This window comes from Pseudoliparis swirei, chromosome 8, assembly GCF_029220125.1.
Source record: "Pseudoliparis swirei isolate HS2019 ecotype Mariana Trench chromosome 8, NWPU_hadal_v1, whole genome shotgun sequence".
Lineage (NCBI taxonomy): Eukaryota > Metazoa > Chordata > Actinopteri > Perciformes > Liparidae > Pseudoliparis > Pseudoliparis swirei.
In genome coordinates this window covers 5462421-5489764 of record NC_079395.1, presented here as the reverse complement: position 1 = coordinate 5489764, position 27344 = coordinate 5462421, and the positions used below count along the sequence as shown (strand labels likewise).

General features: G+C 45.7%; 1 protein-coding gene across 1 annotated transcript in view; it reads right to left on the bottom strand.

The window, feature by feature from the left end:
• agap3 (ArfGAP with GTPase domain, ankyrin repeat and PH domain 3) overlaps nt 1-25641 on the bottom strand; it is a 125231-nt gene extending 99590 nt beyond the window's left edge. The window contains exon 1 of the mRNA XM_056420455.1: nt 24704-25641. Within this exon, the coding sequence (XP_056276430.1) occupies nt 24704-25073 (370 nt within the window). The 5' untranslated portion in view covers nt 25074-25641. The remainder of the gene's footprint in view (nt 1-24703) is intronic.
• Between the last annotated feature and the right edge of the window lie 1703 nt (nt 25642-27344).

Sequence of the window (27344 nt, the reverse complement as noted above, 5' to 3'; positions counted from 1 at the left end):
CCGCCGAGCAAACAAATCATTCCACCGCGCAGCCTGAATTCCATCTGGCGTACCGACCGCACCGCCAGAGACGCCTCCCTGTAGCCGGCTGTCGGAGAGCATCGCACCTGGGTCGCCATGGAGAGGGGAGGACGACTGCACCCTCCCCGCTAACGTTCGCCAATTAGCCGACCCGTATTGAATGAAATGACAAGCGGGTCAGGACTGACACTATGCGGTGCACTCTCCATTAGCCGCGGCAGGAATAGCATTATTAATAAGGAGTGTGTAGCACATGGCGGCCAATATCAACACGCGCCCGCTACATCTTCCATTTGGGCTCGTTATTCCTGCAGGCGGGTATTAGGCCCGCCAGCGCACTCATTACTCGGGAGAAAGATAGCGTTCTGCAGTCCAGCGCTCTCCTGGGGGGTAAAAAACCTCTTTTTTTTTACTACTTTTAAACCTTCACGGCGTCGAATATAAAACATTTCGGAGCAACGTGCCGGTTGGGAGCGGCTTGACGGCGGCGCGACGGAGAGTAAAGCTTCTCCGCGGCCTCTTGACTAATCCACGATACGGGCGATTTGTTCTCGCGGGGCCACGTCGTGGCTGAGGACGCGGGACAGACGAGCGGGACGGGGCCGCTTCCCCTCCAGGATTTTCCTCCTCCAATAATCTAATTCGGTCCATGGCATCCTTTCCAGGTGGCGGCTGAGCAGTGTGGCGAGGAGGGAGATGAGGAAGAGAGCGACGACTGCTTCCTGACTACACATCCGGTGGCTGAGTCCTCCTCCTCCTCCTCCTCCTCCTCCGTCACACGCCAGGCACGGCCACGGAGGCCGGATGCTCCCCTGTCTCTGTGCTCCTGCCGACGGGTTTTTTAAGCCTCTTATTAGCACGACGACACGATGCTGTGGCGCTGCCGTGGCGTCAATGTGGCGACGGAGGAAGCATAAAGCCATTAAATTACACGTATTGATTTGTCGTGGGCACGCAGCTGCTCTCCACCGGCATCGTTATGTTCCTTATTGAAGAGGGCAGAAAACCAGACAGAAACTTTGTAATTCAAGTTCAATTCTATTAAAAAGCAACATATCGACTGGTCCGGTCATCATAACACGAAACGTACGAATTCCAATTGGACTCCCGCTTCGTTGTGGATCATGATTGTGAGAGTAAAGTTGTAATCAAGGGCCTCGGGTGCGAGAAAATCGTTGCGCGAGAGCGAGAGGTTCGAGAATGTGGAGCAGAGTGAACGAGAGACAGAGAGGGAGTAGTAGAAGAGAGAGAGAGAGAGAGAGACTAATTTCACACTCCGGGACTGGCAGAGCGAATCGTCTGGGCCCCAAAAAACGCTAACTTCAACTAGCGTGGAAAGAGTTGCATCAGCTTCCATTTTTCTCCAACTTTCCAACTAACTTTTTCACGAGATGCTCGCGCCCGAAATCCTGACATGCGATGTCGAAAGAATGCGAACGAAATGCAGGGAGACAAAGAAAAGACCCCCCCCCACACAGTCCTTTGTTTCGGAAAAGTTGATGAGACAAGTAAATGTGTCCACACACACACACACACACACACAAAGAATAGAGTATACACATTTGTTTGGTCTCAGAGCGCGCTGCAGTGACGAAATGAGAAGATAGATGGTGGCACGGCGAAGGAGAGGACGTCCGTGTCTTTTGTCAATTCAAGCCAAATTGCTATTATTACCGACAAACACACACACACACTCCGAGAGCCCCGGAGACATGGCGGTTATGAATCATCCCCAAAAATGCTTGCATCATCTCCTTCGCAGTAATTTCTATCTTTTCCAGATAACATTGAAAGGAACGAGTGAGAGATGGGGGGGGGGGGGGGGGGGGGGACAAAGAGGAAGAAGAGGCGCGGGGCAACTCGGTTGCAAAAGTTGCCGAGCTGTTGATTTACGAGCCTCCGGGTTTGAAGCTTCAGATCTCGCGGAACTCCGTTCAACTAAAGCAAAACCAAAACACTGGAGCCACCTGTAGCCCCCCATCCCCACAAGCCGCCGCCGACCTTCTGGGTCTTTGAGCCAATTTACAACACACCCAGCATCTGATGCTACAAAGGACGTTGCACCTAAAAAGGCACACTTAAAGTCATTTTCTTCTTTGATCTGCCAAAGCATTTCAAAGGATTTCTTTTATCCCAAAAACAGGATGATAAATGGGACGTGATTATGGGCCGTGTGACGCCGGCAGGTGTGAGCATAAACAAGTTTCTGTCGAACCTAGAATGAAAAAAGAGGAGAAATATCGCTTCGTCATGTTACACGGACGAGACTGCATGCGTGTGAAAAGATTTATGGACTTACCGACGCAAGAAATGTAGATAAGACACATTTTCAATTTAATTGTATTATTTCATGCTGACGGGTGGTTCTGTACAGTAAAGTTGAGTTTTTTGGAGTCCACTTTTGCTATATATATATAGCATATATATATATAGCATATATATATATATACCATATAAATATATATATTAATATATATATATAATCTTTCAAGAGCAGACAAACCAAATCTAGAGATAAATAACCTAAGAGAAAAAAAATGTCAGCACAAAAACAGGTGCTGGATGGAGAAGGTCACCGAGTGGTGAAATTCACAAAAACTAAATAATTTAGTTTTTCTGAAAAATAACCCTAACCCTATTGTTTACCTTTATTTGTGAATTTATTTTAAAATATAATATTTATTGAAGGAAAAAAAATCCTCCACAAGTCAGTCTCGGTGTTTGATTCTTACCACACACACACATTTAGAGGTTGTTTGTGTGGCCACCTTAGTTCACGTCCCCGCTGCCCAAGTAAATATGACAGAAAGTAATTAAGAGACGTAAACAAAATCCAAATCGTCCTGCGGGCGTCGAGCTTCGCTACAGCTCTAAACCGCACGACCGCGGGGATCCCCATCCGACTGAGGAAGCTGTTTTTTGACTGACAGCGCATGAGTCAGCAAACATGTCAAATGACAAATACTGAGATGGGTCCAAATGAATGGATGCCAAAAGTGTGGATTCCAAAACCACTCGAAATAACTGCACAGAACAACCCCGTTAGCACGAAATAAAACAATTAAATTGAAAAGTGTGTTCCCCTTCCGGGTTCCTTCTTGAGCTTTTAAAAAAAACATTTTTTACGATAATTTCTTTACGCGAGGAGGACCGAGGAGCGTGAATGAAGTGTGTGCCGCTGAGTCATCGGGCACGACGGATGACTGAAAGCCTCACAAGTTAGCGTCACATGAGAGGCGCTATATTATGCAGTCACTTTCATGTGTGAAGGGGCTACTACTGGACTACAACACGCCATCCATCACGTGCATCTGCATCCTCACAGCAGGAGGCGCAGCGCTGGGATCCGACGTGCGACTCGTCTATCGAGCTGAACCATCGCCCCGACATGTGCCAACATGCAGACGACTGACTGATCGTCATCCAGGCATCTCGTTGTCACGGCCTTTTTTGTTGTGCTTTTGTTGCTCCCGGGTTAAAATAGACTGTGTTTTTATTTCTCACATCATTGCCACAGGCGTCACATTTGACCCCGAGCCGGTTTTGCGGCGTGCCGGGCATCTCGACCGCAATCGATCGGCGTACGGAAACGCTGCATGAGAGGAGAAGAGCATCTCCCATTGGAAATTAACACAATAATTACACGGCTGGCTTAGCGCGAGAAGAGGCGCAAGCAGATTGGACAAATTGCTCCGTGTTACGAGTGGAAGTGGAAGTGGGCCAGCTGAGAGGATGGCGTCCCCCATCTGGGATCCTCTCAGGAGGTCATCACCGTTGAGCAATCGGCATGCTCCAGAAGAAGAGCCAGAAAAGACCCCGTAATACATCATCAGTGCTGCTCTGCTTATGGGCTATACGCTCCTCTCCTTTCATGGAAATCTATGCGGTACAGGAATCAAAAGGGTAATGCGCATGCAACCGCCCCCCCCCTCAACCAGCCCCCGTCTTTGCACTTACTTCACCAGATTAGAAAACCAAATTAGTCAAATCAACAAACGTAAGAAGTTTATGGGCAGATTGGCCGTCTGCACGTTGAGAAAAAGATCTGGGATCATTGCAGACCGTGGAACACACATTTTGGTGTTTCTTATTCAGTTATTATTGAGCCCCTCCCCCCCCAACGGCACAGCCTCAATCATACAACGGTACTGTTGGAAAAAAAAGCTGGCTTTTACAACCCCCGGAGGGCGAGAGGGCGAGGAAGTCAGCGCTTTACATCCGTAGACACGTCACTGTACGGCAGGGCGAGCTAACCCTCAAATCACGTCAGCCTCCACCCAGGGGTGCCATGGAACAAACATTGGAGTTGTACACCCTAGTGTCTAAACAATATGGTTTTTAATGCAAGTTTGTGTTGCCGTGTGTTTGTGAGGCTCACCTGCAGGGCGTTGGGAGTCCATCAAGGTGGGCCGAAGGCAGCGAGGGCACGAGGGAGAGGAAACAAAGGAAATCAATGAGGAGTCCTATAGACGTTAAGCTGAATATAAATCAGCTCAGTGGTTACTCGATACGCCGGCGTCTTGCTTTGTTACGCTGCTCACGTGGCTGTATGTGTACAGTAGTCTAGTCGTACCCCTGGGCCCACTGACCTCCAAATGAAACGTAGACCTTCTGCATTTTACATTAGATATACATAATTTACTATGTCCGATAGAAAAACCTTGTCATATAGAAATGTCATGCGACTGTTATTACCCCGGTACTGTCCACATATTTGTTTTACTTTAATAATGTGTCCATATAATACAGCGTTAAAAGCCAATAACCGGGGGGGGGGGGGGGGGGGCAAGTCAGACCGGGCTTGTATCCCCGGCCGATCGTGACTCGGGTTGGGTACCGAAAACCGGAGCCAATATGGAGAGACGGTGAAAACGTGGAGACCGATGATGACGAGAGCAGCCTTAACTCAGAATACTACCGTAACGTTGATTGAGAGTCTTGCATTCATAAAAGTAGGCCAACAAATAATAACGTAGCCATTATAACCATGTTTAAGCTAGCTCGTAGCTAGCGCGAGCTGCGAGCGCGACAGTCTGATATCCGTTTTGTTGTCAGTGCTCCAGGAGAACGGCTTTTTCCGGGAATATGGCCCAAGAGGTTTTATTGTCGTCATTGTCGATCGTCGTTTTGTGCATCTTTATATTTTAAGCATCGGTTCCGTTTAGGAACCGGTATCATTTTAAAAGTACCGGTTTAGCACCGGTATCGGGGGAAAAAACAACGATACCCATCCCTCATCGTGACTATGAATATGAATGTATGGTTGAGATAAAGTAACGTGTAAGATATCTGGAGGGTTAAGCTATGCTGATGCATCTGTATTAATAATATATTTGAGCAGTTTGCAATAAATGATTCGATCCTGGTCAACGTCTGACCTTTGGTCCTGTAATTTGTCTATTAACGGTTATTAGGTTCAGCTACAGAAATCATTGATTAGAACCGTTTCCTTTGCTTATGATAGTGTTCTCTATTGATTAGTACGACTGAGATCTTACGTGCATCCACCACCACCGCATCCTGAAGTGCTTCTAAGCAATTAAACTCTTTGGATCGGAGTCGTCTGCGTTTTCTTCGTCCGAGTGTAGACTAGCTGTCACCGCCACCGTCAGCGGATTAGAGAGCTTTACCGGAGCCGGTGAGAACCGTAGATAGTCGGCAGAAAGACGGGGAAAGACCTTCTCGTTACCCAAAGGGACGCGACGGAATCAATCCACGGTGTACGTGTCACGGTATAAAACACAAGCCGTCAACGGAGCCGAGATTCTGCCATTTGGAGAGTTGCTGTCAGCTAGTATCAGTTTAGTTTTGGTTATTCCGATGTGTTCCTACTATTCGGGCCAATATCATCCCAAAATGTGACACCTTTCAGAATTAATTTTCCCACCGACCTCCGGATACCTTTTGTTTTGTTAGTGAAATTACCGTTGTGTTCAGTTGACGGTTAGTTTGACACCGCGAGCTGACGGAGGTAACTCAATAAAGAAAAAGGAGTTGAATAATGTCGTCTTGAAATGTCCATCCATCCATTATCAATACCGCTTATCCTCATTAGGGTCGCGGGGGCGCTGGAGCCGATCCCAGCTGACATCGGGCGAAGGCGGGGGACACCCTGGACAGGCCGCCAGTCCATCGAGGGCACATATAGAGACATACAACCATTCACTCTCACATTCACACCTATGGGCAATTTAGAGATCAATTAACCTGAGCATGTCTTTGGACTGTGGGAGGAAGCCGGAGAACCCGGAGGGAACCCACGCTGCCATGGGGAGAACATGCAAACTCCACACAGAAGGACCGCCCCGACCGGGAATTGAACCCACGGCCCTCTTGCTGTGAGGCGACAGTGCTAGCCACTACACCACCGTGCAGCCCAGTTTTGAAATGTGAAATGAATAATTCACGAGATCGTCACAAAGAAACAAAAGTCGTAAGGAGGATGTAATCCGGTGTCACATTTCTGTAAGACGACAAAGATAAGCCGAAGATGGCAGACGTCAAAGCTCGGTGACGGATTCAACCTTTTTGTAGACGGCTTTGTGTGCGTCAGGTCTGAATAGCATTATTTATCTTTAAAAGGAACTCGAGGTCAGATGACAATTCCTGATCAGTGGCATCCCATCGAATAGATCACAGACATCAGAGATGCTCCTTATTGAGTTTAGATTATCTAGTCGAGAGCGTTTCGATGTCCAGTCGGCAAAATCTGCTGACGACCAGATGAGTTAATTGAGTTACTTGATCCTCCATCTTCCCCCATCTATCTGAGCCCTTCTCTTGTCTGCTTCTGACTGATAGAAACCGGCCTGACATTTTAAAAGACGGTCTCAGAGGAGTCTAACGATACAGATGTATACTATATGTCACAACACTGGTTGCCGCTGCGCTGCATTGACAGGAACGTTCTGCCCGTCGAGGTCTGACAGACTAAAACCCAGTCCACGTTCAAAAGCAACCACACCACAAGCTCAGCCTCCTATTAAAAAAAGTTAACTTTGCTTTCCTACTGCAGACATTTGCCAAACACGATTCATATTGGGTAACATCTCATAAAGCCAGTTTTTTATTATTTTTTGTACATGTCACAACGTTCTGAACGTAGAACATTTTGAAATCTCCTGCACAGAGATCTCCAGGAGAAAAATGTTGGTTCGAGTGGGTGTTATTATATCACCAGATGGACACAAGAGGACAAATTATCCAGGATATTTGAGTAAGGCTCCGTTAGAAAACAACCAAATAAGCCGAACTGCTTCCATGCTGAGGAGGGGGGAACAATGCATTGGACTGATACAAAAACAAACCCTTTCAATCATCACTTCTATCCCACTAGAAGTGTGCAGTGGTGTCTGTTTCCACTGACACCCCGGCCCCTCAGAGAAATAATATTGGACGCGCGTGCTGCTTCTTCTTGGTTACGTCCAATAACTCATAGCCATCGAGAGCCACTCCATGTTTGGCTGCGCAGTCCCTCTCCTCGTCCTCGACTCCGAGGTGCTGCATTGCTCAGCACGGGCATTATGCATCCAGAAGAATCCACAATGACTCATCGGCATACCAGTTCATTCCCAACATGCAACATATAATAGCTCGCTCAGTTCTCCCTGCAGCCAAGAAGACATGAACTATAAAGTATAAGCAACAAGCTGCGGAGCAAAACCAATAAGCACGAGGTGTTCTGCCGACTACTGTGAGACAAATATCTATAGAAAGTTAATGAATTTCATGTTTTAGAGTGACTGAAAGGCTAAAGGTTCTCTCACATTTGATTTCACAAAGTGTATTAATTAAACAGACCTATATAGATGAGTTAGCGATGTAATACTGTGATGCATTATCCCATCTCTAGAAAGTAAATGAATTCATGTTTTAGAGCGACTGGAAGGTTAAAAGGTTCTCTCGCATTTGATTTCGCAAAGTGCATTGGATCAACAGACATGTGTAGATGAGTTAGAGAACTAATGCTGTGCTATAGAAACAAAAACCAGACCAGTAGCTCAGGCTCAGATAACCTCAGGTCAACCCGCCCTGAGGGGAACTCTATCTGATCCGTCTTTGTCGGAAATAAGGATGTCTAGTCTAGGGCCAGCAGCAAACAAAGAGGTCGGGGCCAAAAGTCGGTGCAAGTATCTGCACAGAGGCTAAAGAGATATTTAGAGGATGGGGTATAGAGAAAAAAAAGTAGGTAACAATCCTAGAGAATGGTATAGATTGATTCTGCCATACCAGCGGTGTTAAGAGGCTTCCTAGACTGAAAACTCGCCCCCAACAACCCCAATTCCTGACCCCTGTCTCAACATATTGCCGCTTTAATAACTTGCCGCTATACCGGCGCTCACCAACCCAAAGTCTCATTACATCCATCTCCTCGGGGTTCTGCACCCAATATACATCCATCCAGGTCATGGGCAAAGACCTGTGTGTGGGGAAAATTCACACATCCAGAGGAGTAACAATCAAACACACACACACACACACATAAGCAGAGCTACTCCAGCCACCTACTTGTGTTACATAACCTACGGCGCTGCCTACCCGCCCACCGCCAGATCTCTACTACGCTCAGCCACCGACGGAGATGCATCACCGAGCGCTGGTATACGCTGCAAAAGGATAACGAGGCAGTGAGAAGCGAGGACGGGTCCACTGATGCTCGATGACCAGTGCTCGTCTTCGCGGGGTAAAACTGAGATTTCAGTCAGATGGACTTTCCCAGTCCCACGAAGAAGAAAAAAGGAGACCACTAATCGTGGCCGAGCTCTCGCTCGCCAGCACGCTAAACGTGGGGTCCTATTTACTAGAAGCCCCATTGGCATGAAAAGACCAGAGGAAGTTGTGTGTTATTGTGTAAATAGGCAAAATGTCACTTTGAATTTGCAGGGGCCCACAATGGCTGCCAATTCTTTTCTTTTTTTCCTTCAGGCAAAAGCCAAACTTCATGCCAGATTCTGACACAACTAAAGATGCCTCTTTCCTGGAGCTGAGGGTCTCCTGAAGCCAAAAGGCAAAAATGTAGTCGCGTGAATATTCTCAGAGAGGCCCTACACAAACACGAGCGATGCGAGTTAGCCCCCCCCCCGCTTTAAACGGATGTACTTGTAACTGGACTGAGCCCTGCGAGTCAAGAAGTAGGGCACAGTTCAAATTTGAAATAAATTTGCCGATGTAACAAATATCCTGTGGACGACATGTAAGATGGAGACAAATGGCTCACTGTGATTTAAAGGGTATCCCTCGATGGCAGTTGGTCCACTTTCACAACAGAATGGGCCCAGGAGCACGACAAGCCTGTACACCTGTATATACAACAGGTATTCTGTGTGGCAACACAGTTTTTTTTTAGCCGTACGGTATTTAATCCGAGGCCAGCGGTTGGTTCCGGTGCGCTAACACATAACCGAGGGAGAGCTCGTCATCGGGCTGCTGAGCATCGCTCTTCTCACGCCGGACTCCTCCGTGAAGTAAAATCTCATCATCCAGAGCTGCAGAGACGCTGCACTGACGAAGCCCCGAGCGAGACTTATCGCAGCTCGTGTTCAAACGGGCACAACCTGTGCCGTCCACACAGACGCCGAGAGAGACGCTCAGTTTACAGTCGCCTTAAGAAATAAGAAATGATAAATAAAAAAAGGACCAAATTGTGCTTGGCGAACGACGAAGGCTTTTTCTTTCTTCCAAATCTCCATAGTAACATCGCTCCTAACCGGCAAGGACTAAGAATACAACTCGTGTGAATGACTTCTGCTTCAGATTTGATTCACTTTTTGGCCTCCGGTGTCCTGACATTTTGTGGCCCGCTATTATTTTGGCGGAACCTTCCGATAAATGTGCCGTCTTGTTGGCATGTGCTCCACTTTTTATTTTTCAGAACAACTCAATTTAGCTCTCTATTTCATGATGAATTCATATGTATACAAATACTGCTGGAATGAAGTCATTAAAGTCCCGACACACACACAGATATTAACCATTTTGTCTGAAGTGAAGGCCGTGTAATGATAAACTAAGACCCCTTAAACCACAAGGGCCCGATGCGGGAGGGTTCTGCTCGCCACAGGGCAGTGTTTGCTTGCCTAATGGAAAGAAAATATCTTCAGAGTTTGAAATGTTCCACAGTTTGAAAGTTTCATCTCATAAATTATACAGGCAATGCACCCGAGACTCCATTAGAAAATTATAGGTAGAGCAGAGTTTCCCAAACTTTCTTTTTTTAGGGGGGAATCCATTTTTTTTAATACTGACAAACCACCGTGACCCGATTCACAACAGGCCTCATCCATAAACTCTGAGAAGGTCATTTGTGCTTGAATAAACGTTCCGGGATGTGTTTTTTTACTTCCATTGTTTTGCATCACCTTATATTATAGTTAAAAACAGCCATTTAGAAGATAAAGACATTTTATAAACTCAGTTTTATGCATGTGTGAAGAAACACAGAACATATTCACATGATTAAATAAAAGATACTCTTGTCAGTAAAACAGACAAAATGAACGCTAGCCTTAAGAAAGAACTTCAACAGAGCAAGGAGTAACAACAACGTGAAACTAATTGAGATATTATTGTATATTGCATGAAAGACTATTTGTAAATTCTCTATTTCTAAAGATAGCTCTTCTACGGGTGATTGGTACAAGGGGATTTTGGAAGTTCTCCCTCTGGAAAAGATGACCCACACCCTCCATGATAAAGTGAAGAGATTTGTCCAGATATGGAAACCGGTCTTGGTGGACCCCTCCGAGCTGGACTTTACCCTGCCAGATTAAAAACACTGGTACCGATGCTGACTCCACTGGTGATGTGCGAATGTGTTATTTGCTGTCGTTTTTAAATTATTTTTTGGGTTTATTTTTGTTATTCTTTCCTCTTTTATTTCTCCTTTCCCTCTGTATTGTATCCTTAAGTCCGGTCTTGATCATTTGTAAAAATCTAAATAAATATATATTTAAAAAAAGAAAGAAAGAACTACAGTGAGATGCTCTCGTGTGGCTCATACGCATACTTTAAATATAAATGTTGCCCCAAAGATTATGGAAGAAATTCAGCCAATTAATTTGCTGAACCTAATCAAATCTCCCGCGACCCACCTGTGGGTCGCGAACCTTTGCGAGCGTCAGCGCTCTCTGAATCACATCGGGGAAACGAATACAAACTCAAGACATGAAAGGACTGGACGGCCTTCAGTGCCACAGGAAGTAAGTCTTTACAGCCTGGAGCCGATGTCCTGCTCTCAGATGTCGGGTCCAAAATGGGAAACTGTGTTCCTGGAGGGGTTGATGTAGATGCAGTTCACACACCCCACCACTTGACATGTTCCTGGGTCACGGCCAGTGGGGATTCAGCAGTGGAACAACTTGAAGTTATTCCAGTCGGCGGCGGAGCAGAGCAGGAAACGGGGGTATAAACAGTAAATAGGGGTCACATTACTCGTCCTCTTAAGTGATTCCCACAGAAAGAGAAACGCCACAACAAAACCCTCCTCGGAGTTTAGCGCCGGAGCGAAATATCCCCGCTGATCCACTTTGAGAAGAAAAAGGAAAAACGTTGCCGTGGACAGTTGTTGTTTTTAAATATCGTCTCATCTATGACGCGTGCTTTTCCCACAATCGGCGGCAACAACAACGACAAAAAGCAAGGAGAGGAAAAAAAAGAAACCAGCACCTGGCTTGTTGCCTGAGTGTGTCCTTTGAAGGCAGCGAGCACAAGGCCAGAGGACGTGCCACAACAGCGTCAAAACAATGACATCTGCAAAAGGAATGCAGGACCTGGGTGATAACGCTCAGCTGGCACATGTTGAACAAGCTGCACTGACAAGAGGGCCAACACGAAGAAAAAGTAGAGCCGACACTATCCTCAGCTATAAATATATACTGTAGGGATATTCGAGTGTGGGAGCAAATGTCAAACTGCTGCATACACACATTTAGCCTCGACTGCCCACTAAAGCGAGAGAAACGTATAATGGAGGTATCCACACGCGCTGGTGTATGTTTTTTTTTTTTTAAATAGATGTGAAGTGGCGGTGATACTATCAGATAAGGCGCAGCCCTGCAACCGCATTCATTCACGCAATAGAACAACAACTATTTTCTGGATGACTCCGGCGAACCCTCACGCGGAAAAACAAACAAACTCCAGGCTCGTCCTCGCAGATCGACGGAGGCAGAATGACTGTGGCGCGTCCCTGAGGGGAATTGCTTTTAATTTCCGCAGCCCTGGAAACTTTAAATAGTGTTCTCAATGCTATTCCTCTCCGGAGGTGCAGGAGCGACTGTCTTGCTTGGTGCATGCGGCCAGTCGGATGCATGATGGCCTCACAAACACTGTAGGCCACACTTCCTGTATCCGGCATTTTTCCCCCCCTTCAGTGAAGAAAATATGCTCCCGGGGGCCCGAAAAGCTGTGCTTATTTTCCTGAATAACTCAATTCAAGCTCTTGGCTTGCTCATGTAAAAATTAAAATACTCCCGTTTAATTCTTTGCTTCTATTCTCCATTTATCCCCAATTAGAAGAGATCTGAATCCTCCCATAGGTGACATGCCGGAGACAAAAGGCTCTCGGAAAGGCCTTTTTTTTTCCATTCTAGAAGGACCCTTCTCCGTGATCCTCTATCCATCCCAAACCTGGATCAGGCCAAAATCTTCCCACAGTTAGTCACGGGACTGCTGGCAGGCTGAGAGGACTTGGAGGCATATGCGCCTTTCCATCTGTTGCTCCCTCACTGCTTTCCAAACCCCTTCCTCTGTCGGCAGCCATCTGCTTCCAGCCCTACCCCACTGGCAGGAAACATGAGCCCTTCCACTATAGGGTATGAAGGATGCACACTAAAGAATAAACAAGAGCCTATGGGCAAAATGGATCGACTAGCAGTTAATATAGGGGATAATAAATATTATAAAACAATACAACTTGAGATGAAGGGCTGAAACTAGAATCATTCTGGTCTTTTTTTTGTGTGTCGCACTTTGGGGGATCTATGAGCAGAAATGTAATATAATTCAGAATTGCGCATTCAGACTATACAGTGAGCTGGAACGAGGAAACCTTGTGATTTTGTGATTAGAATGAGCCTTTCATAAAAGGGAGCGGCTCATGTTATCACAGCAGAGGAAACAAAGGTCTTCAGGGCTTCGGACTGACCGCCAGACACAACGGGAAGCAAGGAAAGGGGTTTTTCGATTTTCTTGGAAGTTTTTTTCCTGATCCGATGTGAGGTCAAAGGTCAGGGATGTCGTATGCGTACAGATTGTAAAACCCTCTGAGGCAAATTTGTAATATTGGGCTGTATAAAATAAACAGAATTGAACGAGACATTTGAAGGATCATTCACTTAATCGAGCTAATAATTAGCAGATGTATCGATCAGTCAAATCTACAGATGCAGCTCTAATTGTGTGGTCAATAAATAGTAAAAAAATTATGTTCGGCTCGCCTGAACAATATTTATTATCAATCAAGGCGAGAAAAATATTAAATCTCACAATGCAGTGGCTGGAAAAAGTCATTTTCCTTCTTTTAGATGTCGTACTTTGGTCATATCAAAAGCTCATGATGGTGGTGGTGTCCATACTATGGTGGATGCGTACTGCATTCTGTACATTACTACAGAACGCTTAACTATAAAAGTCACATCCTCTCACTTGGTCATTCGAGTTATAGCCAAATCCACGATGCGAAAAAGAGAAAATAGACCGTTTTACATCACCACGTATCCCCAGAAACTGAGATCGGTTCTCCTTCCTTTCATGTAAATCTAACAAAGCTTCTGAAGGATGAACAGCCACTGATTTATGTATGGTGGGGGACAAGTACTTATCTCCTTTTCTATATTGAAAACCCAGTGATTCCAAATGAACCGAGCCCAGAAACTCAATGGCCCTTACCTTCAATAAAACATTAGATCAGAACCACTCCACGCCGCCCATTACCACTGTCAGAACACGACAGAGACGAAACAACCCTCTACGTTCTGCACAGAGGAGATTAGACTACTCTGAATGTTCCCTTTATTGAACCAAAATAAAAAATAAAAACCAAACCAGCTCGCCCCCTGTCCTTCCACATTCAGAACAGAGGGAAAAAAATTAGTTATCCATCAATAGTAGAGAGAGAGCCTTTGTTCAAAAGCACAATGGAGGACATTCTGCTGTTGGGGATAGCGTCACATTCAATAAGCCGATGCTGCGGCGCTGCAGCCGAGCGGGGGACAGCGGGGCCGGGGCAGAGATGGCACTCTGACCCCCCGCGGACCTCCCGGAACGAGTTCAGCTCATCGCTGCTGACCCCCGCGGTCAAAAGTCGGGCGGCGCGTAAAAAATAAAAAAAATGCATTTCAATGAGGACGGAGTGAGCGTTCTCCGAGCTGCAGATGAGAGGAACTTTATGAGCTCATCACAAAGCAGGGGGGGGGCGAGAGAGTCTTTTGAGAGCGAGACCCTGTTTATCTGGTGAGCATCTGTTCGGGGTAAAGTCTGCTACTACCGCGCTCCCGAGAATAAACGTGCGACGACGACGTGATGTCAAAGTGTTTTGTTTTTTTGTGCAACGCGGACTCTCCAGGATTAAACTGGGGCCCGCATGCTCCACACAGAAGGGCTCCAGTTGCTCCAGATGCTACGGGGCTCTGAGAATAACTTCAAGCACGAAATGGGAAAACCAAAAAGGAAGCCGGCGCTTTTTTTAAATCAATCCTTGAGCGAGCTGACAAGAGAGTTGCATGTGCATTTCAGGTGTTCTGTATTAATCCGTGTTACATCACATCAAAGCGGCTCAACCGAGAGCTCGACAGCGCTGCTGTAGCCCTCAGAGTAAAAAAATTGTCGCGTCAGCGGATGATTCCAGACACGTAAAGCGATGACGCGTACCATGAACATAACAACACGTGGAACAAACCGCACCACATAAATGGCAGCGGAAACGGAAGAAGAGAAGAAGCGGAACAGCCCCACATGGAAGCCCATGGAATTCCCTTCCCCCTGTCATTTGGAAAGTTGTTGGAATTCAAAACAAGCTGTGATAGTTGTGTGATGAGCACGTGTCGTGAGACAGGCACACAAGCATGGCACAGCATATGCACACACAGCGACATCATCACCACGGTGGCATTTGTTACCCCGGAGGCTCTGTTTGGCGGTGCCGCGGACATGCATGAAAAAGCTCAACATCAACACACAATTACAAGCGCAATCTCCACAATCCAGACCGGCGCGGTGGTAACTGCCCATCGCTATATCGCTGTGCAATTCGTGCTTCAATGAGGTGCTTTCCATTACACCAAAAGTACAGTATGCTGAAGCACTGCGCGACATTGATCAACATTCCCGCCAGATCGCCATATTCCCTTGAAGCGATAATATTGATGCGGGTCTGTGAGCGCAGCTGTTTGGCAGGTCCTCTGTAGCACCCCTGTAGCACCCTCTGTCATGAAAGGTGTCGGGTGACGCGTTCGTATGTGAGGGACTGTAAGCAAGAATCAGAGAGCACCCGCCGACTGCTCAGGTGCACAGTCCTGACCGTCACACCCCATCACACACAAGTCACACAGGGAAGTCACCTCACAGGAGTCACTACACAAAGAAGTACTAACTGAGATGACTGCCGGAAGTCAATCAAAAATCACATAAATAAAAGGAAAAATCAAATGGTGCATGAAACAGAGGGGCCCACATGTAAATAATATCAGTGAGACATGGGTAATAAATTGGCAGGGATGAGGGAATCTAGGAGAAGGGGACAGGGCTTCCATCAGGAAGGTGGTTTGCACACTTTCTGCTAACACAAGAAGCACAACCCAGCTTATCTAAAAGCTAAAAATGCCTAAGCCCAAGCACATAAGGTGGAAACCCACTTATGATATGTTAGAGCCCAACTAGAGCAGCAGGCAGCTATAAGCGGCATGGAGCAAGCCATTGACAAGGAGACCCTAAAGAAAAAAAGATTAGAACAAAAATTTCTGATGATGGCTGATGAGACATAGCAGAGGTGAGGAAACAGAGTACAACTTAAACCCTTCTGCTGATCTCTGAAGAACTGAGCCCACTCCAACTGTGTATGATCCTTCCGCTGTCCTTCAACATCTCACACATCCACAAGTCCAAGTCACCAAAGCTCATAGACTCAGTCAAGACAGCACCATCACCTGCCATGTCAAGACAGCCCATAGAGACTACCTTCACCTACTCCTCACACTGCCTAGATCAGATGCCCTGGATCCCAGACTTAAGTTAAGTCCCTGTCTCACATAGACTCACACCCAGAGGCGATACACCTACCTCACCACAGAGATTGAGATCAGTGAGGCCAGAGCCACTGTGATGAGAGGATTAGTAAAAAAAATTATTTTAAAGAAAATGATAAATTTAAATCTTCATACATTTTTTTTTTTTTTTCATTCATTTATCATTTTATGTTGTTTATTTTTCATGTTTATAAACATGAAAATAAATAATAAATATAATTAATTAATTATTCTTTCATTGCAGGGTCTGCAGCCAAGCAACAGAGCCAACAGGAACAAATCTGGACATCTCCTCCACAAAAGAAGTCTTTTTGGAGCATTAGCTGCTTAAATTTGCCAGACAAAGACATGGGACATGCTGACATCTGCAGACATCATTTAAGAGGTTGGCAGCGGCATTGCAGTGGAGAGCGGCCACATGATGGTGTGAAAGCAACACAAAAGAAAACCTCATATTGCTAAGATGGCAGATGCTATCAAGATGCAATCTCTCTTCAGTGCCTTGCCAGGCTCTTCAGTTCCTTTCGAGAGTGTTCAACAGGCAGGGACATAGTGACTGCAGAGAGGTAGACCTCTCCCCACTCTTTTGAGTTTTGTCTTTTGAAAAAGAATTAAAAATTATTGTGTTTGTTTTCTCTTTGTGTTTTCTCTTAATTCGATTTTTGTTAAGATATGATTGTTTCATAATGATGATGATGTTCTTATGTTTTTTTTTAATTTGTTTTTTTTATTTATGGTCATTGGTCCATGTTTAAAGGAAGGAATAGTTGTTTTTTATTTGATTGTAGTTGTTTTCATTGATTATGTTGAAATTTTAAGTTTAAATTTTATTTTTAGTTGATATAATAATTTAATTTAAATTTTAAACAAAAATAAAAAAACAAAAAATTGTCTTTTATTATTTATGTTTATTTTTTTTTTTTTTTTTTTTGATCCGAAAAATGATCCGATCCTCTGATCCGAGAGCGACCGAACCCGTTTTTTTTGATCCGTTGCACCCCTACCTCAGAGACATCCGATGCGGCGAAGGAGCTTCTTCCTCCCGACAGATATCATTCCCTTCCTCAGAAGTTGAGGGGAATGAAGTGAAATGAGTTTCTTCTTGGTCATAATTCTCACACATATTCAAATCCTAGAGGTCCATCTGTCTGGGAGGCATTACTTACAGTACACTTGTTGATTTAAAAGAAATAGTTAAAACAGTTATTGGTTCTCTGGCCAACAGTTAAAGACTAATATGTGTTACCAACCTCCTCATCTATGTCACGAATGGGCTGCACAGCCATGACAACAAAGGGGGACACACACAAGCAGGTAGCTAACGGAATGAGTTTTATTTAACTTAGCATAAACATAACTTAGGTAGAATAACCAGTGGCGTGTGGAGTCACCAGTTTCGGTGAGTGAGTGTGTGAGTGTGTGATATGTTGTAACCATAATTAGCTAAGACAGGTCTTAGGATAGCAAGAGAGAGAGAGAGAGCTCCTGAGACCAGAGGGCCTTTAAATGCAGCACTGGCACACAAGGCCCAGGTGTTGCCAATGCTGCTGATTACCTCAGGTGTTTCCACTCTCCTGACACCCTTGGCCACGCCCACCTGCAGGGACTCGAGCCAGTGGCAGAGAGGGTCTTCGCAATCCAACGCTCAGAAATTAAACTATCTGTACGGGGCGATACGGATCATCAACGATCTGTATCGGCGGCAAAAAAAACTTGATTGGGGAATCTCCCAGAGTAAAATGTGCTCTCTTTTTTTATGTTTGTGCTGATTCGAGACTTAAAAAAGAGTAATAAAAATGAAAACTGGGAGTTTTATCAACCTTTGCACACCTAACACTTCCGGTTTCCGTTTCAAAATAAAAGCCCTCAGTGGCGTCAGAATCCCTTCATTTGTTTACACAAGGTTTTTATTGTGAAATGTTTCCTGGGGACCGCGTGGATTTTTTTTTCTTTCCGTCTAGAACAAGTATAAAAATACATTTATAATTAAATGGAGCATTCCGGACGATGTAGAGAGAAGGGCTGGCAGCAGCAGAAACCGTCTGTGTGGACGCCGCAGGGTGAGAGACGCAGCCGGTCGGCGAGGCAGCTGTCGCGCTCTGCTCACGCAGGCCGGGGCGGCGTAAGAGAAGAAAGACGTTTCACGATCCCCCGAAGAAATACGAGGCGTTACAGATCAATCTACAGAATTATGGAGGAGAAAAATTAGTATCTACGGATTCTAGATTACAATTTCAGCATCTAACCTGTGTTTTCTTTGTAACTCAGTATTTACGTTTCACAGATGTATGTAAAGCTTGATTTAGGCACAAGATCTACAACTAGTAAATACTTACCGAGCTACTCCACAAACACCAGCATTCCACATTAACAGCAATCGCTATTGACACGCCGCGTAAGCGACACAGCTGGTGGTATTGACAGACATTTCTCACTCTATAACAGTTTCTAATCCATATTCACAGACACGGGTTTTGAAATATAATGAGCACGTTGTCGAGACTGCGCTTGCCAGAAGTAGCAGCGGCGTTTCCCCCGACACAGATGGCCCACAGTGACAACTGTAAGGCCAGCAACTCTAAACCAAATTCAAACCACACACACACACACACACATATATCACCTCTAAACTGTTACAACTCAACAAGAATAATGTTTTTTAAACCTCTGTAAACCCAACCTGCGTTTCATGTTCGATGAATCATTATTAATCAGGGCTATATTTCCCCATCGCGAGTCTTCAACACACGACGTCTCGCTGCACCGCGACAGCGTGAGGTTGGTGAAACATCGTTAATCAATTAAGATAGTTTTACTTCCCCGGCGGCCGTGAGGAAATAAATCCCGCTTCAGCAGCGATTGGGAAAGATGCATCATCACGGCTCTCTGCTTGGGGTGGTGGGCAGACGAGCACTCTGCCTCACTCTGCCTCACTCTGCCTCACTCTACTTGGCAATTGCCAGAGAGAAGCCGTGTGTGGTGGCACACAATGCCTTCAGAGAGCTGCGAGGGTTCACCCGTGTGCGCTTTGTGTGCGTCTCTGCGTCGTCCCTCTCGCTATCCGAGCGCACACTGTCCCATTGTGCGGAAGCATTGAGTCTTTTTCTCGAAAACCCAAGCACCCCCTCTTGAGGAGGAGCAGTGGATTTGGGTGCCTGCCCTTGCTCTGACATTGGACTCTCTGTTGGAAATATGGAAGTCAGCGTGGGCTTTCTTTGCAGTTTCTCCCCCCACAGAAACACGGTTATTGCTCAAGATGCAATACCAATGCGGAAAAAAAAGGAAATCTCCTCCAAAATACGCGCAGGTCAGAAATCACAACCGACTGTTGAGACAGTGTGATGCCACGTTGAAGGCTAAAAAGGACAAGATGGAGATAAACGTGTACGTCATGCTGACCAAAAATCGCTGACCAGTTCTTGCCCTTTGCTATAAAACCCAGACTGAAGGGGGCGTTTGTCCTTCGTGTAGCTGCATTCATCCACATGTCTTTTCAATTACCCGCAGAACATCCTTGGAAAAAAAGAACATTATGCATGTGGGATAAGAAACATGAATGATGGATGCAATCAGATCTCCTATTGCAAATAAACCCCAAAGAAGAACTATCCCCAGGACAGTGTTGTTGACACGTTGACACGAATAGCTAAAAATATCACAGGAATCACAGTATTGACATTGCAGCTGTCTCCATATCTCAGTGATCTGGATTTTCCTCTATTTGCATACGCTCAAGTATTTATTCCCCCTCAAATAAAATCCTGGACCAAATCCTGCGAGCCCGTATAAAACACATTTATGAATAATGTTGGTTTATTCCTCTGAATGGTATTTCTAACAATGAATTATGCAGCAAGGATATGATATCCAATGCCTCGCCAGTTGACTGCTGGGTATTCATTAGCCCGTCTGTCTGCTGCAGCTCGGCTTTTATCCCGTCATGCACGGTACAGGTTGCGCAACACCTGCGATGTGCACGAACAGCTTTTTTTCGGGATTCTTATACACGTCCGTTTTTTTCTTCTTTTTCTCCGGATGACAACGCGTGACTCGACAGCATAATGGTGGATGATTAGCCTGCTATCGGGCGATCGCTCTTGTGTTGCAGAGCTCAACTGATGTATTCTTTTTGGCAAACAGCGAAAAAGAAGTTGCGATAACCTTCCTGCAGCATCGTCAATGTCACGTCACGGTGAGGCTTAAAGATGGCCGCCGGCATAGAGACTGGCCGGTTTTATTGCCGATGATTGACATGGGAATATCTGGAGAATAAACAGATTGGGTGGTTTGTGGAAAAGGCATATTTCCATATAGACGACACTACGATATAGATTTGCTATGCATCTGCCGGGTTGACTCCGAAAATGAAATAGTTATGGTTTTTAAAGTTTAGTTCTACTCACTAACAGTCCCAGCTGTGGAGACATCGGTACAGCTCTATGAAGCATTCGTAGTTCTATATATTTTACTTGCGATTTTGTATGTATTTTATTCTATTTAATGTTTTGTACGATCTGGAGTTTATATGATAATTATATAAATTCTGTTCTGAGGTGCATCGTCGTCACTATGTATAAATCTTTGCGCTTCTGCTATTCTTCTCGCAGCATCCTACAGTCAGCGTAAATCAATCTGTTCCAAAAACTACAGAATCTGATGCATCATGGGACGCCGTCACAGAGAGAGTCTGAGAGCTGGTCGCTCACGTGGAGAAGAAGCCCAGACTGAATTATTCCCAGTCTGAGAGACACACTTTAACTGACACAGCCATTAAAAAAGCATTTTATGGATTAGACCAAATCGATGTCCGGCCTGTTATTGATGAAGCAGCGGGTTCCCACTCCGGCAACGCCGGCCATCTAATCCGAGGGATTTTAAAGTAATTTTAGCATTATGGCAACGACGGTTCTCAGCCACTCATGTCGAAAAAAAAATTACGACTGTGATTACCAGCAAGACAAAATGGACAGCTGGCCATGGGCCTCTAAAAGTCCAAGGTTCAGCGTGTGCCGGGTCCTTTTTTGGTCATTTGACGACTCCGTTTTGGGAAATGATCCATCAAATTATCACAATCCTACATGGGAACTCGGGTAGTTTTCTCGTATGCTGGTTGGTTTCTGAACCTCTGTGCACAATATAGTGAAGTGTGTGTCGCGTGACCTGCACTTGGTGGGAAATTGAAGGCAATAGGGTCAAAAACAGCATTGTTTTCTTTCCTCTGGGGCCCAGAACTAGCCGCTGCTTATCCGAGCCACTGGGAGTATTAACGAATCATCTTCAAGGGTTCAATACTTGTCAACCACTTAACACTTCTTTCTAATATGTGTATTCCCTGTCATACTCACAGCATATCGTCCAACACACGGCGGTCTACTTCAGTTCAGCTTCCGTTGTCTATGCACAAATATTTTTGATTTTTTTTTTTAAAGGACATGGGAAGAAATGAGTTGGAAGAGAGGTGTGAATGTGGCACAGAAACCACGCGGCACCTTGAATTTAAATCAGTGCCAAATGAAAAAAGCGAGGCCAAAGAAGAACGAGATACAAGAGTCCGAGCGGCTCGTCGTCATCGTCGCACAAATGTCTTCTTAATCAACAAGACAACAGGGACAGCTTAGCGAGAATGGGAATTCATTTTGTAAAGGGCCGTGATTTATAGTCACTCTTTCTTCAGCATTTTCACTTAAATGCATGAGCCGCTGGTTCCTTAGCAACAGCCTCTGCAACGACGGAGGGTGTAAGAAGAACAGACTCTGCAGTTCCGCGGCGCAGGTGAAGACAAGTCGGCCGACGTCTCCTGTTGCAGCTCTTTAAAGCCTCTCGGAGTTACAGTCGTTAAGGAAACTGCATCTCATTTAACAGCGTGAAGAAGAAGAAAAAGCAGCAGAACGCACATCAAAGCTGACTCAATGGGGATTTCAGGACACCAAAAATCTGTTGAGCGTTCCGTGGGTATGCTTCGAAATATCAATTCAACACCATTCGTCACACGCTTCGACAAAGTTCACCCCAAGCAGGGTTAATAATGTGCTAAACATTCATAAATAAAGAGTTACAGGGCATTTTCTGCTCTCGTTTGGTTGTGCAGCGGTTGGATTTTTGTGTGTGTTGCTTTTGGGGTTAAATATTTTCCCGGGTGGAACATGATCTATATACGCCTGCAGGTGTGTACGCAACGCCACAACTGGTTTGTGTTTTTATTCCCACGGATACCGGGCCAAATATAGATATTGGGACATCCTGTTGAGAGATGTGTCATCTCAAACATCAGGTTTGTTCGCATGCAGCGCTCCAGAAGCAGAGCGCACGGGCTCTCTGTTCACCGTTGTGCTAACGCTCCACGACGACACAGAGGAGGAGCTGTTAGGGAAACATCCACTTCCTGCAGGAAAGATTCATGCAGTGCATATGTCGTGTTTTAAAAAAAAAAATGTTTACATTATTTTAAAAGGTACAGCAGCCTTCAGACGTGCCAACTATCTTTCCTGGGGTTTGTGGAAGGGCATTCTGGGAAAATAAAATGATGCAGCTTAAGTGGACAAAGAGAATGAAGACACAATAAAAGTGACGTCCAACACTGCAAACAATGATCCTGGAGAATGCTTTTTAAATGCATGTCAACGTAGGAAAAACATTCGAATGTGCCTCTCGAGACAACTCATAAGAAGCTCCAGTGTTGTCCCGTGAAGAAACAGAATAAAGAAATGCCTTCATTCAAAGAAATGATGTAACGATCTCAGAGGCGTCAGAAACCAACCGAGACAGCGCATACTTTCATGAGGATGACTTTCATTTTTCATTCTTCTGACCCAGATCTATCTGCAAATCAAAGATGTCAGAAATCCAAACACTTTTCAATCCACAAAACAAAACAAAAAGGTACTAAATATGTCCCTGTCTGCTGTGTGATTGACAGGTAGCATCCTGGAGTATCCTCAAACCCCATTTTAGTGTCGACTGCATGTTCCGATTTCCCTGGTAAATATTGTAAATATCATCTCTGATGATCGGTTGATAACCTTGACATTTTGGTAGGTCGCCAATCTCCATAAAGACAACAACACGTCAATATCTCCGTTAAAGTTGTATTCAAGGAGGGACGGTTTACCCTAAAAATGTAAGTAGTGCTATTCATCAATCTGCATGTTTTGTGCAGTAAATTCCCAGGCCTCGTTGTGATAATTTCAGGGTGAGACAGTTCATAAAGTGCCAATATAGAGAAGACAGTCATCTCACCAAAACAATCTAGATTGATGCATAGCACTAAATGCAAGAGGAAAAATAGGATTTTTTGAATTTGGGATAAACTGTCTCTTTAAATATGTATCTTATTATTAACACTCAACCACATGTCCCATTAATCTTTGCCACCGGCACTCTGTCAACTCCTACGGGCAACTGTAATTTTTCCTTTGTGATAAAAAAAAATTGGTGTATGTATCAAGTTGTACTCTGCCCACTGCAGAAATACTAAATCAACACAGCTTTCTCCACATTTAATAACCCACTCTTTCTCTGTCAACCGAAACTCTATCTGCCGCTGTCTTCTGAAGGATTGCTGCTTCCAGGATAAAAACGTGACCGCGTCAAATCAAATCCATCTAAATGAGGGCACTGCTCCCGGAGATGGAAGATGGAAGCAGTGGTGTGCACGTGTACATTCAGACAGTTGCTGTAACACTCTTCCTAACCCCCCCCCCCCTCCCCCCTGCTGACTTTGATGGACAGAACACCGACTGCTGTGTCACACAGCCACCGACTGGATACGGGTGAGTGGCGAGGAGAAAGAAACACATGAGAAACTGCAACCATCATTGAAGGATGTTCACATCCGACAGGGCAGCATCCGCACCGACTGGTTTACAGACGCTGTCCTCCTCCTCTGGTCAGCTCACATGTGGGACTGGATTTCCTATGTGTGTGTGTGTGTGTTCGATTCTTGCCTTTATAAATAAAAAAACAGCCAATGATGCACAGGCACATGCAGCTGCCTCTGCATTGTCCAGGTGGGCAATCATTGTGCCTGAGCATCATCCGCTGCCTCTGTAACACATGAGAGGTTCAGGATTGGAAATAAGGTCAGGCACGTCGTGCATGAGAGGTGAAAACAAGTGGTCCCTTTAGGAAAGGCCATTCAAAGACACGTGTGTGGGTTTTCTTTCTCTCCCAGAGCTCATTACAATCACAGGGTGCTGCAACTTGTAAGTGCCTTTTGTTAACGCTGCAGTGTGTCTGGGGGGGGGGGGGGCAATTCCCCCCCACCCCTGGAGCTGGACGATGAGATCAGATATACGCCCCCAACCTCCGACCTCAAAGTGTGATTGTTGACACTGCTCTGGGGCCAAAACAATGTGTGCGTAAAAAGGAGACCCTCCATCCCCCAACACTCAATGAATGAGCAGCACCAAACACAACACTGTTTGATTCCCCCCCCTACTCACCTTCAATGGAGATTACGTGCTCTCGGATCTGGTTCTGCAGGGCCAGGTCGTCGATGCGCTCGATCAGGTCGTAGATGGCGTAAATGTTCGGGTGGACCGACTCGAACCGATGGATCTCTGCTCGGATGGCGGCCGAGTTGGACAAAACAAACTGCGAGCCCGCCGAGCCCGGTTGGGCAGCCTGGCCCGAAACAGTCCCCGAACCGAACTGGCCGCCTCCTGAGCTCGCGGACGATCCGGATCCGAACTGGGACGGGATGGACTGGGGCACCGGGACGGGAACTGGCGCCGGGACCGTGCCTGGAGTGGGCATGGCTGGCTGAGACTGCTGCGAGATACTGGACCCCGGGACGCTCGACTGAAAATTCATCTTGGGTTTTTGTTTTTTTAGAGGGGGGGGTGGGAAAAAGGGGGGGAGCGACAACTCTTTGCTCTTTTTTTTCGGAGGAGGGGTGGGAGGGTTGTTATATATATATTATTTTTTACAAACACGGCAACACAAATATGCAGACTACAGTTTGCGATTCGAGCGACGCGAACAAAAGAAGTCCGCGCGAACTGATGGTAAAAAACGATCGGCGCGGAAGCATCAATAGTTCATCTCCAAAGGCAACGAAACGCGACTCTTGCTCATATCATTTCAACTTGACTGTGATTCATTTTTTCCTTCTTCTTCTTCTTCTCCCCGTTATTGGCCAGATCTGTCCAGGGTGGGCCCCCCTCCGGATTCTCTTCTGGTTATATAGGCTCACGAACCCGCAATGCCGAACCACTCCTTTCTGGGGCTGCCCCGCTGCTGCCCGGTCAAACCGGGGGTTTTTTGGGGAGGGGGTTGTTCCTCCGCCGCCGCGCTCAGTGCCGTGAAGGAGACAATGGGGCTTTCGGCACGGGCGCCCTGGTCCGCTGCGCCGTCAATGCGTTTGTTTTCTGCGCCGCTGAAAATGAAATCGCGTTTAGTCCTCTTTGGTCCAAGTGGTCCCTGCCCAGCGCCTCCTCCTCTTCCTCCTCCGCGTCACCCGACGCGTAATTGTACTCGAGGCGGGGGGGTGAGGAGAGGAGGGGGCGGAGGGGGCGGATTTATTGGAGGGGGAAGAAAATCGCAACGTGCACACATCATTATAATAACCTACACCTGACAGTTATGCAACCGCGAGAAGAAGAAAAGGGAGAAGAAGAAAAAACGACTTTAGTATTTTATTTTCATTTTTATTCTGCAAGATAGATGCAGATGCATCTATTTCATTTGGAATATCACCAGTTGTTGATGCTGTCTCGATTTAAAAACAAAAAGCCACGAGCGAATTCTCTCACATTTGGGCCTTTTTTACGCGCACGTGGGCGCGCAGGCAAAGCACAACGTGGTCTACTGAGGGATTCTATTTGCCCCCCAGTATCAATAATGACGAATGTTGATGTACTCTTATAACTCTGAAATAATGAAAATATATGTATAATTTGTATCTATCGTGGGTGGATGTCAGATTTTAAAAAACACGAGGCTGGCATAAACAATGCCGTGTATATTGTGCCAAACACACACACACACATTAATGTGTATTATGCAATAAATAATAGTCATGATGAGTAACCGTTTCTATTCAGCAAACCACCAACGGCCGTGACGCCGTCCACCCAGCAGATCAACTATCTCCACACCACGCCTCACCAAACCGCACCGCGTGTTTACAGAAGGCCGAATCTCACGAGAAGTGGCGTGATATGGATCATAATCGATATTCCTTCACTGAGAAAAGGGGAAGACGCGCTGCCACCTGCTGGTCTGAATGCGCGTTACAACAACAGCTGTTTCGAGGCCACAAGACAATCGTCATCAGTCAAAGTTGTGCTGCCTGCTGCATATTGAAAAAGCATCAATGTAATGTTGTGTCTGTATAGCATTGTCTCAGATAAAGTGTCCCGACTATTTGATGGAGAGAAAAAGAGACTGTGCCAAAATGAAAAAGGGTTATGTAATAAAAATGTTTTAATTAAAATTCAGGGGAGGAAAAGTATTATAATGTGTGAACCCTTCAGGCAGCCCGAGGCTCACATTAATAATACCGAGTGCAATAACCATTTCTATATCTTCTTCTTCATCTTCTTCTTCTTCTTCTTCTTCGTCTTCTTCTTCAATCTAGAGGTTAACGTTATTAGTTGCGTTATTGTGATTTCCAAAATCATACTGTCCGTGCAAATGATTTCAAAAGCCACGATAGCTCATTTCAAATGCTTGTGCCAGTCTTTTTGTTGTTGTTGCCCTTTCTATGTTTATCTCATTCATTATGTAACCGAACCTGTTGTGCCGGCGGAGATGAGTGCACCTCTCTGAACAGCTGCAATATGACACGTAACATTTGATTCTTTATGCAGCAGCAGCAGCACAGTGCCTGAGACGTGATTATCATTCAGCTGCAAGAGCGACCTGCTGTGTTGAGGAGTCTGATCGTTAGTTGAGTTGATCACAACGTAATGACCCATGTGGTATGTTGTGCTTCTGCGTGAGACGAGCGAGATCAACTCAAATCGCCAGAGGTCACCGTGACGACGACGCTTTAACGTTCCAATACATCACACATAATAATGACACATATGGCTCTCTTGATGTAACAATGGAGGAGCGCGTCTGACACATACTGCACAC